This window comes from Onychostruthus taczanowskii, unplaced genomic scaffold, assembly GCF_017590055.1.
Source record: "Onychostruthus taczanowskii isolate IOZ18803 unplaced genomic scaffold, ASM1759005v1 scaffold37, whole genome shotgun sequence".
Lineage (NCBI taxonomy): Eukaryota > Metazoa > Chordata > Aves > Passeriformes > Passeridae > Onychostruthus > Onychostruthus taczanowskii.
In genome coordinates, this window is record NW_024501126.1 from 5,263,937 (window position 1) to 5,279,320 (window position 15,384).

At 36.8% G+C, this 15,384-nt stretch overlaps 1 protein-coding gene across 1 annotated transcript in view; it reads left to right on the plus strand.

Annotated features, from left to right (window-relative positions):
- ADCY2 (adenylate cyclase 2) overlaps positions 1 to 15,384 on the plus strand; it is a 206,987-nt gene that overhangs the window by 94,202 nt on the left and 97,401 nt on the right. Inside the window, exon 4 of the mRNA XM_041411780.1 lies at positions 6,319 to 6,468. Coding sequence (XP_041267714.1) covers positions 6,319 to 6,468 — 150 coding nt within the window. The remainder of the gene's footprint in view (positions 1 to 6,318; positions 6,469 to 15,384) is intronic.

The following is a 15,384-nucleotide window of genomic DNA, read 5'->3' on the forward strand; positions in this document are numbered from 1 at the left end:
CCAGAGGTACATGTAAACACAAAAGACCTCTCGGCAGGCAGGCAGGAGAATGCAGTGGCTGCCTTTTTCCTTCTCACTGAGGAGAGCATGAGTTCCCCTCTGGCAAAAAAAAAAAAAAAAAAAAAAAAAAAAAAAAAAAATTAGATTCAAAATATTAAGAGTCATTAATTAGAAGCAATGATATTGATTATATGTATTACACAGGAGTGATCTAAAGGGACTGTAACTCTGATTCTTGTTTCTAGTTTATTTTTCCTGGGTTTGATTAAAGAGCTTAGAGTTTATGATCTGTTTTTATCTACACTGGCATATAGATAGGGTCTGTGTATGCCCTGAGCAGAAGGAAATAAATCCAGTCATTCCACAGAACAGCTTAGAGCTACGAGAAAGTTCAATCTGTAATAATGATAAAAAGAAAATCATATGAAATAGCATAGATATTACAAAAAAGGAATATTCTGCTGTTGTCCTCAATGCTCTGATTGCAGAAGCTATGAAGAGAATTACACGTACCAATTAGAAGACAACATCACAACTTCCTAGCTTGTAAAATGGCATCAATTCCCCTTCCACAAAGAGACTTTTTACCAAATTTATTTTAGCACTGAAAATATGGAACCGTCTGGGATACTGAGTAATTCAAATCTTTATTTTCTTCTTGCTTCTCAGTTATTTTAAGAAGCCTTAAGTTGAAGAGGATTTTTTTATTGGTTTGTGGTTTTTCTTTTTTAAATGAGATGTTTCTTGCAAAATTGCAGCTTTTTTTTCTACTTACTTTGCTGTAAAACATTTGACATTCTCCTTGATACAGACAAAATGTCTGAGGATATTGGGTCTTCCTGTTTCTTCTCTACATATGTAGTGTGTTCTTATTGTGGCCTTCATAAGTATTTAAGGGTGTAAATATCTTTGACCTTTCAGACCATTAAAATAATTTTTCAGTGATTAAAGAAATTGATTTTTTACTTTGGATTCATGAGGAAGTAAGTATGCAATTGCCCATAATTTCTCTGTCCTTCAGCCAGTCATGTTCTGTACCTGAATTACTTGAATTCATAAACTTTTACCATCATCTCTAAAACAGAAATAGAAATCTAAGAGGTTGCTACATCTCTTCATGAAACACAGGAGCTTTCATAATAAAGACCTCAACTTAGTGGTCCCACAAAGTACAGGAAAAGGCCAGGTGTTACTTTCTGTAACAGCAGCTGGTAGACCAGGCACCACATGATCACTAGTTGTAGGCCAGCTACAAAAATTTTTGCCCTGTAATATTGCTTCTCCTCAAAGCTCCTTGTTTTTGAAAGAGAGGTTGCCGTATGACAAAAGTTCTCCCATTTTCAAATTTGCTGTCCTGTTTGTGAGCTGTGACATAGCTATAAATGTTGGCACTGAAATGTATTCAAATGTTGGACTTCTATAGGTCTGGAAATCTGAAAAAAGAAAAAGGCAACATTGTATAACTGGCCAGAGCTCCATGTGGAAGAGATTTTCATGGAATAGAAACTTCTGAATACATCTACTTAAAATAATGGTATTGGGTATAGTGCATGGTGACCAAGTGAATAACTAATTTACATAGTGGCTAAACATTTCCTTCTAAAATGCTGCTTTTCAGTTCTACCCAGTATTTATCCCATTGTTTTTAGCTGAATTATGTCTGAGTCTAAAGCTCTACAGGTTCCAAAGCAGTACAGACTTGTTGCACAAGACAAGTGTAAGCCACAAGCTGGCCACACCACATGAAAGATCCATCACATCATCACATGAAAGATCAAATGAAGGGAGAGATGATTCATCTTTGCAAGAGCTAAAGAATTTGAACTTAGGGAAAGACATAAGAATTCTTTTTTCTCACATTAATCTCCATGCAGACATCATAAATAATAGCCAATTTTGCCCTTCCCTCAGCTTTCATGTCCTCAGTTTTCTTATCCAGAAGAAAAGTGAAATTTAACTATTGAAAAAATTGTTAATAGTTTGTGTTGATTTTGTTGTTGTTGTAGTTAAAAATTCTGTTCATGCAGTATTTGGGAAGGATATGTAAAATATCCAAGAGGAAAGAAATGTGGCAATATAAGTCAAACTGGAAGCTTTCAATGGAGGGAAAATCTATGGAGGATTCTAATTTTCATATTCAGTATTTGAACAGCAGTTTCTAAGATATTTAACAAATTATTTATGCTTCAATCAGAATCAGCAGTCTTTATTGTAATTCTTCTATTTTTATATAGCATAGTACTTCTTCGTAGGCATATACCTTTGTGGTACTTTTCATCAGTTGAGCTTATATATGATGTACTACATTTTTCTGAGCGACTCAGTGAACTGTAGTACTCTCTTGAGAAATTAGTCATAGCTACTTAACTTTGTCTTCATTTGCTTTTAAATACAGTCTATTTTGATAGTGAAGCACTAGACATCTGATTACTTGATATTCACTGATACTGAAAAAAAATACCTGTGCTTGAATGTAAAATTTCCCCGTTGCCGGGAAGCACACAGAGTTTTCTGTAGGTCAGAACAGACTGAGGAGACGTCAGCCATGATTGTGTTCCTTAAATGATTAGAGATACTTCTTGATGGTATCTTGGTGTTCCTTGTGTTAATTTTTGACTTATATTTAGATCACTTTCTGTAGACATGGAATTCATTCATTGATAAAACAGAAACTTCAGCACAGTGTACAGTTAATGGATATATCTGTAGGGATGCAGATGGCCCATGAGATAGATTTGCCTCTCTCTCCACTCTGACGGTACAGAGAGATGGGAACTTCTGCTGTGTTGCTCAGTGTTTCCATATGGTGAATTGAGTGGGAGCTTAGTAGAACTCATGTATATTGTGGGATTTTTGGGTTTTGGTCATACAGTGCCTGTTTGTGAAGGGTGTGAACCAGGTTCATGCAATGCTGTCTTTGAGGTCATCCTGGTCTTTTTTTGCTGTTGAGTTACCATCATTAGTTACACTCTTTTCCACAGCTCAGGCTTGTCCTCCTGGGAGAAATCCCTAACCATGTTGTGTCATTGATTCCTGAATTCTCTACAGAGGTTCTCTGCTGCAGTTTTATCTGCACAGTTATTACAGCTATCACAGAAAAATGGAGTATTTTTTACCAAAATATCTACCACAGCTTTTCTTATTACCTAATACACATCTAGGGTTGCGGGGAGGCAGGGATGAGGTGGGGAAAAAAATAATGGGGGAAAAGACAGTGCAGAGTTCTACCCTAGAGAAATGACAAGGTAGAAGATTGGTCTGACTCAGGATTTCATTCCAAGTGCTTTGGTACTGGTAGAATTCACAGCATGGCATCTTCTCAGAGCAGGTGCCTGAAGAGAAGAAACCTTTTGTATGACTGCATATTGAGTAGATTGCTTAAGAAGTGGAAAGCTCAGTTAATTTTTTTGGACTGAGCAAAACTTTGGACCTGTCTCTTCTGGGAGAATGCCTATGAGACTTTAGAAATCTGGGATGGAGCTCATGTCCAGCTCATGTTGAAACTGGGCTGCTATTAAAAGGAAAATGCAGACTTGGGAGGGGACAGATACTAAGGAAGAAGTATATAATGTTGCTTATTTTGTTCAGTAATGTTAATTGCACTTGCTATTGAACACTGTATTGGCAGGATGCATTTTGCTCAATAGCAGAAATATTTGCTCAAGCCAGAATAAATACAGGCAAAAAAATCCGTTTAGAAAGCAGTTCATTCATTTGTTGATTTTATTTTTTAATTTTATCCCTTAGTGACACATTTGCAAATGAACTCCATGCTAGCCTAAAGAATCAGGGTGTTTTAAACAGAGTTTCTACCTGCATATTCACTTACACTTTTACTTGTTACATCTACACTAAGTATGGCAGTGGCTGAGATACCTTGCACTGTCTTCCAACTGCTTAATTCAGGTACTGGAAGCCATTGCAGAGCTTCATGTGGGCTGAATTACCCCACTGAGTATCTGAAAAGCCTGGTTAATTAGCTTCCTTGCCTGTCACTCACTGTTTCCATCTATTTTCTCACTTCAGCTACTTCAGTCATAAAACTGTAATTTGTTTTTCTATGACTGTGAAGATGATACTTATAATTTACTCCTCCATCAACCCATTACAGTATATTTTTTAAAAATTTTGATTGATTATATTCCTAAAGTCTTGCTTTAAATGGTCTATAACTTTATGAAGCTGGACAGTTAATTTAGTAACTGTATGTGCAGACTTTCAACAGTGACATCTGCCTAGAGATTATGACAGCACACTGTTGAATTCAGTTCAATTCAGTGATCATTTATTACTAAACCTTCCTGCTACGTATATCAGCATTTTCTATGCCCAGCAGTCTTTGTTTTCAAGCATTTCCTAATTTATATTTTCATTTTAAACCCCAGCAACCATTGCCAGTTGGAAGACTCTTACCCCTGTACTGTGATCTGTCACACAAAACCTTTGTTCACTAATCCATGTCTGTTGACATCAAAGCAGAATCAAGCAATTATGATTTACAAAGAAATATAAAATATTTTAAGGTCAAATGTTTTGCTGTACACCATGATCTTATATGTTAGTGGGGGGTTCTTTAGATTATTAGCTGTTGTGAAATGTTTAATTTAAACTATTTCTTATTTCTCTACTTCATAACAGAAGTTCTTCAGAGAAAGTGAAATATGTAGATTTTCCCCCTTGTTTTAGATTTATCTATTTTAGAAAAAATTAAGAACTCATATATTACTTTTAGAAACATTATAATGCCATGAGCTTAAAGTTTTAGGGAAAGAAAAAAGTTCTACCAAATTGAAAACATCTATCATTTTTGCACTAAAGGTGAATAGCTCCTGCTTTTAGCTTTGTGGAGCTGTGAAAGGTGAGATGTCAGAAATGTCACAGATGGAGGAACAAGTTTAAAGATGTTAAAATCTGTATGGAAAATAAAAGCATATATTTAAATCTTGCATTTTAAATTTATTATTTATTAAAGAAACTATAAAACTCCATGGGAGGTTTTTTAGGAATAAAATGTATTCCACAAGGAGATGGATTTCTGTTAATAGGACAATATGTCTTTTTCCTCTGAACCACCGTAGCACACTGTTGGACATTCTTTCTGATCTGTCTCTTTCACCACTAGCAATTCCCAAAAGATTGCCTGGTACCTAGGTACACCAGAACCAACCTATGAATGATCACCAGGAAAATCTATCATAAACTTCATTATTTGATTAGCTGCGGAGAGTTAACAAAATTTTTGCCCCCTTTCTTCCTCCTTTTCTTGCAGACCATGAGTACTACGACATCATGTAGTGCTTGTAATCCAGGGTATATGGTACACTAGGGCCTTACAAGGAGAGACCTTCTCTGAGCAGACTGCAGCTGTATCTCAACTTCAATTTAATATTATCTTTATTATTACTTTTATTATTGAATTAGGAATTGCCTTCATTACTTTACTGTGTTTCTTTTGCTCTGAGTGAGCTCGAATGGATAAATGTGTTTATTTGCAGCAATAAGCTGGGTGCAGTTAAAAGTATTAGCATCATCACACCATATTATGTCCTTTTCAAAGGTCAAGTCCAAAAAAGGCTTGGATTTTTTTGAGCAAGTTTATTTCTCATTTTTGTGGGTTGTTGCTTGCAGAGGGCATCTGATGCTGCAAGTGTGACCACCTGAATCTAAAATCTTTAAGTTCCATGTTTTAGGCAAATGTAATTTTTTGGTAGTAAGGAAAAGTATATTCTAGTAGGCAGCTGTCAGATCTTGCTCCGTAAACACTGCTTATCGTCACCAAGGTTACTATTTATAGCTGACTGACGGATAGCAGTGGATCAGGCTGAGGTAAAATGCAGGTCAGGCTTTTCATGTGTGTGGGTGAAACTTTTCACCCCTTAATCATATGGCACTGCAAAAGAAAACTTTGCTAAAAGAGCATAGCAATAACACGGCTTCCAATATTGCTATTAGGAGCCATAGCTATTGTTTTACATGAGTAGGTGATGATCCCAACTAATTAACACTCAGCAGTGAGCTCTAACATGAGCTGAAATTCTTTTTTCAGAAAACATGTACCTCATTGAGTAGGCAAACATGTTGTTAATTTTCATTCCTGTTTAATCCTAAATTAAAACAGTATCCAGCCTAACTGATTCTGTGATTCTATTATTGCTTGGGATGCTGCCACATTTTAAAGGCCTTTTGAAAGGTTAACCTTGGCTAGAAACAAAACCAAAATGCATAACTGCAGCAATCTTTCATTGCAAGCTAGGATTAATTTCTGTTAATATATTTATATAAATTCCCTGACACACTTTTTTTTTTTAATCCCCCTAGATATTGGCGAATGTAATAATTTTTATCTGCGGGAACTTGGCCGGAGCTTACCACAAACACCTCATGGAGCTGGCGCTGCAGCAGACGTATCAGGACACGTGCAACTGCATCAAATCCCGTATCAAGCTGGAGTTTGAGAAGAGGCAACAGGTAAAGAAACACCCCTGTATGGGTCTGCTTTTCTGTTTGCACACTGTCCCCCTATTTGTCTCTGTGTAATCCAGCTTGTTAATGGGAAAACGCTTACTGAATTACTTAGACTTCATTAAATATGCCAAGCCTTTTGAACATGGTTGTGCACAATTTCCATCTGACTGTAAGAAAGTGCTACAGTTATTTCTGTTGCCAAAATATGTTTTTTTCTTACTTGTTCTACAAAAATATTTTACAATAAAGAGAGTTAAAAACACTGTATAGATCCTGTGTGCACACCATCTCTTTTGTTGTCCTCATGGAATGAGCTGTGAGATGTGCATGTGTGCTTTTGAGAATCTTCAGTTCTTCATGCCCAAGACCAGCGCTGCAAATCACTGCAGGAAGATATTACTGAACTGTTTTTGAAAAATATTTGAATCACAATATTGATGAATCATGTGATATAGTTCTAGAGGTCAGGTTTGTTAGGCAGAGCTGGAGAAATTGTATAATGATACTGTCATTTATTGCAGCAGTTGAATAAAAGAATTCTCTGATTGCTTTATATAGTTCTTTTTCCCTTTGCAAGTTCTGTACAGTGCCTATCATCCTGACAGATAGGTGCCTCATTTAAGAGAATTTGAAATACAAATCAGTTCATCAAGTAGTAAAGAAGATAGGTGCATTTTGCTTTGAAGGTCACCAAGACTCAAACTTCCATGAACTGTTAAGGATCAGAGAACAGAGACACTGACAGGTGTCTGTGGTCACAAAAATGCTTGTGCGCAACTCGTGTGTCCCAGCTGACCTTAATTGTCATGTCACAAATGTCTGTGTCTGCTTTAAATTAAGCTTTTCAAGATCCATCACCAACACTTTTTTCTTAAAATAAGCAAATGGAAATTCCACACCAGGACTTCACCAGGTTGTGTGTTCAGAGGGCTGTCCTTATTCTGCTGGGCACTTGGCTTGCATACTGGCTGAAGTTGCTACAAAACATTTTAAGTAATCTTAAGGAGAACAGTTTACAGTAAAAGCAAGATTTGATGATTAGATACAAAATTTGCATAAGGTGCTATTGCAGGAGAGGTTTGTAAGAGCAGTCATTTATGTTTGCACCTCTGCCTCCAAAGATGTCTGCAGGGAATGGGTGGACTTTGAACACAGTTGTAAGGGCCTGGGTTTCTACTGGTAGCTTTTCCCTCCAAGAATAGGAAACACATTGGTTTATCTTGCAGAAATGATTGAGAACCTGACAGTGAAGAGAAGCAAAACTACCAGGGATTCTGTGACAGATACTTTCTCTTTTGGGTTTGTAGTACTTGTGTTTTAAAAATGCTGTAGCCAAGCAAGATGTAAAGAAGCAAAAACCATCTTTCACTAATAAATGTTATTGTTCTAATAGAGTAATAAAGGTATCTGTACATATATATATATATATATATATATATATATATATATTTAAGTGTCTATTGTCATGTTTGTGTTTTGATAGGAATAAATCTATCTAATTAGTTAAGACATCTACACAGCCCTAAGTAGTGTATTGTAGGGCTGGATTAGTAACAGATGGGTCAATGTCTTATTGAAAAAGTCAAGTATTCTGTGGAAGTCAGTGATCTTTTCAACTGCCAGTGAGCTCACAAAGAGCTCTTTAGATCTTCAGATCTTCTTCTATAGATTTCTTTGGCCTTTATCCCCTCAACCCCTTAATATAGGTCCCTTATCTCTTCTCAAGGTTTTTCCAACCAAAAAACGAAGATGTGTACCTCCATATTATCACACTTAGGAACATTAGATATTTAAATGTGAAAAGGTAAAATGAGGATTCATTTTATAAGGTGGTTGGGTTTTTTTTTCCCCTCAGGATTAACGCACGTCTTTGTTTGCAGACATTAATTCAGAAGTGGATGTACTTTAGTCTGCTTCTAACACTGCTTGTTTTGCCAAGAAGATACAAAGGATCATCCACCTTGTTAGTACTCAGGAAGCAAGCCAATCATATTGGCGGCTGTTTTTAGAGAACTGGGGTACAATGAAAGAGTAAGAGCACGGTGCATTTTAAAAAGCATCGGTTTTGATCAAAGCCTTTATTAGCCTGTAAAAGGTTGTAGCATGACCCTTGATTCTACATCTCTGTAACAGGAAAAAAAAATTAATTTAGTTTAATTTACTTTATATAAGCTACTTTTGTACAAGTGCAGAGCGTAGGATGTGCTTCTAATTATTAGGGCTCCAGGTCAAATTTGCACATTTTTCCAGATCATGGATGTCATGTGTTTTATAATTGTTTTGGAAAGATGTACAATTTGTGTTTCAAATTATTCTGTGAATTTTCTTTTATGTTAATTGAGAGTAGGCTCATACAAATGTAGACTACTGTTGTTTTTCAGTTGTTGGGGTTTCTTTTGTGTGTCTTTGAATAGCCTTTTTGAGAATACCATTTTGATAGATCAGTAGATGAGTATATTAAAATGCCACTCAACAATTATGCCAAAGAACTCACGAGAAACCCCAGATTCATTGTTATCAAGTGAGACCAATATACATTAGAAAAAGGTGAAATGGATGGGGGGTGTGTGTACTGAGGTACAAGTTGGACATATGTACCCACACCACTGTGAATTTCTGCTGTTGGGGCACAGCAAAGGCTGGCTGCCCACAAAGGGATGGGAAGCTGCGGGTGGTGACACCTCCCAGCAGGGCAGGGGCCACTTTTGAACTCCTGTGGTAAAAAGCAGTATTTTCAAAGCCCACTTTGGTGTTTCTCACACACCTTTTATGTCTTTTCAGAGTTTATAAAAGAGAAATGTGGAACTATTCTGACCTCTTTTTAATATGCAGCCTTATTCCAAGATATGTATTTAAAATAGTCTCTCATAATGTTATTTGTCTCCCTGATAAAAGTCTGGCTGACAGTTTGTAGGGGTAATGACTCACTAGTGCTGAGTGCAACATCTTAACATGACAACGGTATAATTGCTCTTTTCTCTCTCTTCTGGGGCTTTGCATCATGAGACACAGGAATATACACTGAGAGGTTCTTACAGCATTGCAGGGAGGTGTTCATAAGGTGTTGGTGTTCAGTGAGTTCTCTGAAATGCTGCCTTTGAGAAGGATGTAGTACGATGATGGTTTTAGAAACAACACTCAGGTAGCAGATGAAAATGAATGAGGTTTCAAATCATTGAGTGGGATTCTAATTTTTTCACTGAAACATGGTGAAGCAATGCCATTCATTAAAGGAACTGAAATATTTCAAAATTGTTTTTGAATTAATATAAACAGAGAAGTCTTATACATGTGTGAAGCTTAAGGCTCTTAGTAAAGAACAGAAACATTGAAATACATAATTTGGAACTAATATATGAAATGTGGATTCCTGCAAATTTAATTAATGCATTTTAAAAGGTAAGCTACTAATATTTTCATGACTATGCAATAGTTTTTCTAAGAGATTCCTCATTTTCCTTTTCCTCATAGCTTCAAGGCTAATGAATGGGAAAAACAAAAACAAATGTTGGTCTTTTAAATTTTAGACTCCATTTATTACTTCAGCAGTGTTTGTGCTCATGCATGCATACAGTGCCCATCCTTTCTGTTAATCGACGTGTCAATACTAGAAATAAAGCCTGTTCTAAGAAGTGTTGAATTTTGCATGGTGGACCATGGGAGAGATGGATAGAATATGCAAATAGAAACTGGACAGGGTTCACTGAAGGGCTGTAGGGGTACTTAGTGGGCTGCTGGTCATGACAGATGATGAGACTTGGGGAACTCAAGGTATTTAGCCTGGAGAAGAAAAGGCTTGGAGGGGACAACTAACATCTGCCTAGTACCAAAGGAGCTTACATAAAAGGTGTGGTCAGATTTCTCTGAAAGGCACACAGTGAAAGGATGAGAGACAATAGGCTTGAGCTGTGACAGGATAGATCTTGGCTGGAAGGAGATAAAATATTTTTCCCCAAGAGAAGGGTTAAACACTGGGAAAGGCTGCCTGGAGAGGTGCTGGAATCTGTGAGCAGAGAGATTTTGAAGTCCTAGCTGTATCAGATCTTATGCTTCAATTCTTGTGAGCAGAAGAGAACACATGATAAATATAGATCTCAGAATCTTATTAGGCTAATTAGAGTCTTAACAATCTAATGAAAATACAAAAAAACTTAGTTACAATAATAACTGTCACAGTCCACACTAATTAACACAAAAAAACATAAATATAGCTAAAAATGTTATGCAAAAAATATTCAAGTATATTCCCCTTTTTCTCTGGTATTACCCTCAGTCTTCTGTAACCATGTACCCCCCCAAGACAGTACTGCCATTGCCATGGGCTTTGTACTGAATTTGCAAGGCCCCAGGGTTAAAGCTCTCTGAATTTTATTTTTTTTACCTTCCTGGAGCTTTATTTTTACTTAACTGCAACAGCAGTATTTCTAATGACAAGGTGGTTATAGGTAATTATTTTTTTCTTATGACACAGCACAAACATCGATGCTATATAAATAATAGTAATGAACAACTACTCTGTGAAGAATGAGATATTTACAACTGTAACATAGGGTGGAAAATTGCAGACCTGACATGATAGTGGAAGAAATGAGCACACAAGAATGCAGTGGGGGGCAATACATGCACGTGATGATTGGAGATGGTGCACAGGCTTGGCACTGCAGACTCCAGATCTAGAGCTACATAGATCTATAAGATCTATAAGTGACCAGTCTCCAGTAGTCATTTGAAGAAATACACACCTGGGCCTGGTCACAAGTGTTTTAGGGGGAACAAAGAGCAAGAGCATAGACTTGCAGACCAGCAAAGAAAGAGCAAGGTATCAATGTGTGTGATGACATATGTAAAAAGTACTGCAAAGAGATCCTCGATTGAGGAAGAAGTAGCCACCAGCATCAATTTCAGCATCATATTGCTCCTCAGAAAGGGCTTGAGATGCTTATGACTTGCTGAAAGTCTTTCACCACCACTGCCAGGCTGAAATCCATCCACATTAGGACCCACAGGAACAGTTAAAGCATGAGATTTTTTTACCAGAAAAAGGGTTTAAAACTAAGAAGTGTATGCAATAAAATTTAGACCATATTATTACTACCAGGACTTAATATAGAAGTATTTATTTATTTTTTCTTTATTTTTAATAATAATAATTGGAGCAAGAGTAATACTAATACTTGAATTAGACTGTTAAGTTTTCAGTTATGCTATAAAGAAATGTAAGCTAACTATAAATTCTTAGCTTAGATGTATGTGTGTGTGTATGTACATTATAGAGCTTGTTGCCTTTTATTCCATAAACTAGATTTTGGGTATTAAGCTTCATGTGTCCCTCTGGATTGTGAAATGAATGATATCAGTGTTGCTAAAGCAGAAAGCAGGTATTTCACAGCAAGATGTCTCAAGTTCATTAGGAAGATGTAAATACTGGTGTTTCAATTTTATTCCAGTTAAGGCTGTGCTGTCCCCCAGTCCTGTTTCCCCAGAGGCGTTGCTTATCCCACAGTGTCAGGCCTTAGGTACTCCCAGAGCTGAGGCACCGTAGAGAGGCAGCAGGTACATGGCCACCAGACAGCTGCTGCCACAGCTGAAAATCAGGCAAGGCAAGCTCAGAGAAAGCTGGAGACCCAGTGCTGGATACAGAGCTTGTGATGTTGTGGTGAAATTGCATTTTCTGTGCTGCAGAAGCCCTGAGTAACTTCATCTAATTTTGAAATTAGCCATATTTGAAACAAGATGTGGGACTATGGATCTCAAGAGGTCACTTCCAGCCTGAATTTTTCAGTGAATCTCGGGTTTTCTTTAATGTCTTTCCTGTAACAGAGTGCTATGACATACAGGAAGACTATGATTTCAGATAGAAAGAAATGAAAAGGTAAATATCACTTTGAATCATATCCTATAATTGCAAATGAATGTTTTTTGAATCAACAAAAAGTCCTATCAGGTGCTAGTGAAATTTTTTCAAGTTTCTCATACTGACTCTGCTTAAAGAAATGTAATGCCACGAATAATGTAGCTATTTTTGCTCCTAATTTTTGATGAGGATAATATTAATTTTGCAAGAGGAATATGTGTTTGTCAAGAAAAGTTGAGTGATTTCATAATCAAAAAGATACCCATTGTTACTTCAGGTTGTTATGTTCAGGTTGTCCACTCACTGAAGAATTTGAAATAGACTAAATACTCATGATGATACTACAATAACAAGAGCCTGCAATTAATTTTCCCCCAAGTATTTAGTACGAATCTGAAACTTTCAATTTTTCAAGTTTTATGTCAAACCAAGACCTGTAGATCAAAAAGCTGTAACAAAGGTAGAATTGAAAGGTACAGAGGCTTCATATATGCTTGGCTGGCCAGAGCTCTTGTAAGGTAGAAAAGATACTCAGGTCCTCACCTGCAAAAGGATCATGTACTACATTAGCAACCTGCATCTTGTTTATATCCCTGGAGTTATTCTTTCATAATACTTCACTGCTTAAAAAGGTGCTTAGGAGCTTCTGCCCTGTGGAGATGGAGCAGTGAGGAGGCTGGTTGGCAGCTGTGCAGTTTACTACTGCGGAAAACTCCAGAGGTCCAACAAGTATGGGATATTCCCCTTTCAGTGCTTTTTCAGGGATCTGAGAAATAACCTTGAAATTTACAGCAAAACACTATTGACAGATGACCACTCTTCCTAACCATTTTTTTTCCAGTTTTTCTCTGCTGAATTGTTTGTAGGAGCTATGAGAAACTCCTTATGTAGAAATAAGGCTTTGTCTTGCTTTGAAATAATATAAAATGTGCCTTTCACCCCAGGGAATGAATATTTCACTGTAAGGGGAAGAGTCAATATTGGAAGTCTAGTTACCTGCATGAAGACACTCATATTGTCCACAATTCTGAAATTAATGGCTTAGCAAATGCCTCGTGCAAGTATCTGCTTCACAGATCAATAGAGACACTCCAGTTCTTGCATGTAATCTTTTTTCCTACCTCAGGACTTCATTGTGAGAAAAGGTCATTTAGCATTTTGCAGTGAACTAGATGAGATTTCAGCTGCTTTTCTGTGTGTTGATGTGCAGTAATTTATTACATTTAACATGCTCAGATAAACTGATGAGTCATGTTGCTTTGTTTTATGAGGAAAATGTGTAGTTTAAGCAGATACTAAGTACCACATTTTCATAGATGTCCTGATAATTTGGATGAAATACATAGCTGGCAGGCAAATGTTAATTTTTGTCACGGCACCTGCAATTTTGTCAGCCACATTACAAAGGCTAAAATTAATAGGTGAAAAGTCATTCTTTTTAGAAAGAGAATGTCTTTTGACAACGAGTCCAAAGTTTTCAATTGTTCGTTATTCTTATAATTAATTGCCTCATTTTTAAATTGCCACTTTACTTCCAGATAAAATTACTGAAGTCCAACTAGATCCTTTTGTCCTTACTAACCTTGCTATGTCTTTTTCAGATCTCCACATTAGACATTATTCTCTACAGATAGGGATTACAGAGTATTGTGCCTACAGAAACTACACATAGATCACACAGATTTTGATAATCCAGAGGCCTGATTATTATTTTTTTTGCATACAGAATTGCTTAGTCATATCATAATTATTTTTTATAATAGTGTAAATAACTTAAAACATCTTAAAGGGTTCTCTGTAATGAGGATTTTCTAGGTATTTGTTAATTTTTGTGACCTTTTAGTGATTCATGATTTTTTGTATAGTTTTTATAGCAAGTGAACTAAACACACTGTTGTCAATTATGTTCACCTAAGGAGATAAAGATCCATAAAAAAATCTTGTAAGTCTCGGGGGCACATTGGCCTTGTTAGCAGCAGCATCATGCTGGGAGATCCTGCTCATCTGGGTTATGTACCACGAACTCTCTATTTTCTCCAGAATTACCGCTTTCCAACATAAATGCATCTGTATTGTAAATAGATGTTTTAATTCTGAATTCATTTCCTTTGGGTGTTATAAATAACATTGTGTGGCACTGCTCACAAAAAGTTATGTATTCTTCTAACATTATTAACAGTCATATGACTTCTAAATATCTTCTTTATGTCAATCCTAATACATTTTTTTCTTTAAATGATTGTTCACATCGACATTCACACTGGCAGTGCACATAAACTAAACAATTTAAGTTGGGTGCATTTGAATCCTGTGTGTCACTGTGCTCTTCCCCCTTGCTTTACTGAGCTCAGGTTATAATGGAAAGGTGTGGTCACGGTCTTTAAGACCTTCTTGGGAATCTGGCTGTATTGGGACTTTTCTAGAAGTTCATGTCCTTGTCCATGGCATAGTTAGATATTACTTCCAACTCTTTTTAGATTGTAAATCTAAAAAGAATCTATTACCTTTCTCTTTTTGTAATATTCTCTGTCTTTCTTCACGCCGACCCCTACCTCCCTTTAGCAATTTTCTGGATCTGAAAGGCTTCATACTGTAGGAAAAACCATGAGGAGAAAATACAACTCTGCAAAATATACTGTTCCCAGGTGCTTTCAACCAAAAGCACCTGCCAAATGGTAGATGTCACGTATAGAAGCCCCCTCAGCTACCTTCTAGGAGCTCAGATGGTTGTGTTCAAGACTAACTTCTTTCTAATACCTGCTATGAAAGTTGTAAGAACTTAGAGTACAGTCTACTCACTCCTTCCCTTAGGAGTTGCTTTTTGTTAGGGCTGTCACCCTTGTTCCCCCACTGAGGTACACTGCAGCTGGACTGTGGTCATGTCAGTGCCTTCTAACTTGTCAGTCTGGATCCCAACTCACAGATTTGACTTGCTGAAGAAAAACCCTTTCCTCCCATTTGGAGTGGTCATTGGATTCACCTGTTTGTGCTCCAGTATGGTGTTAGGAAAATTAAACTTTTCCCATAGTCACCAGGCTTCTCTTAAGGCAATCCCATTTCTCCTT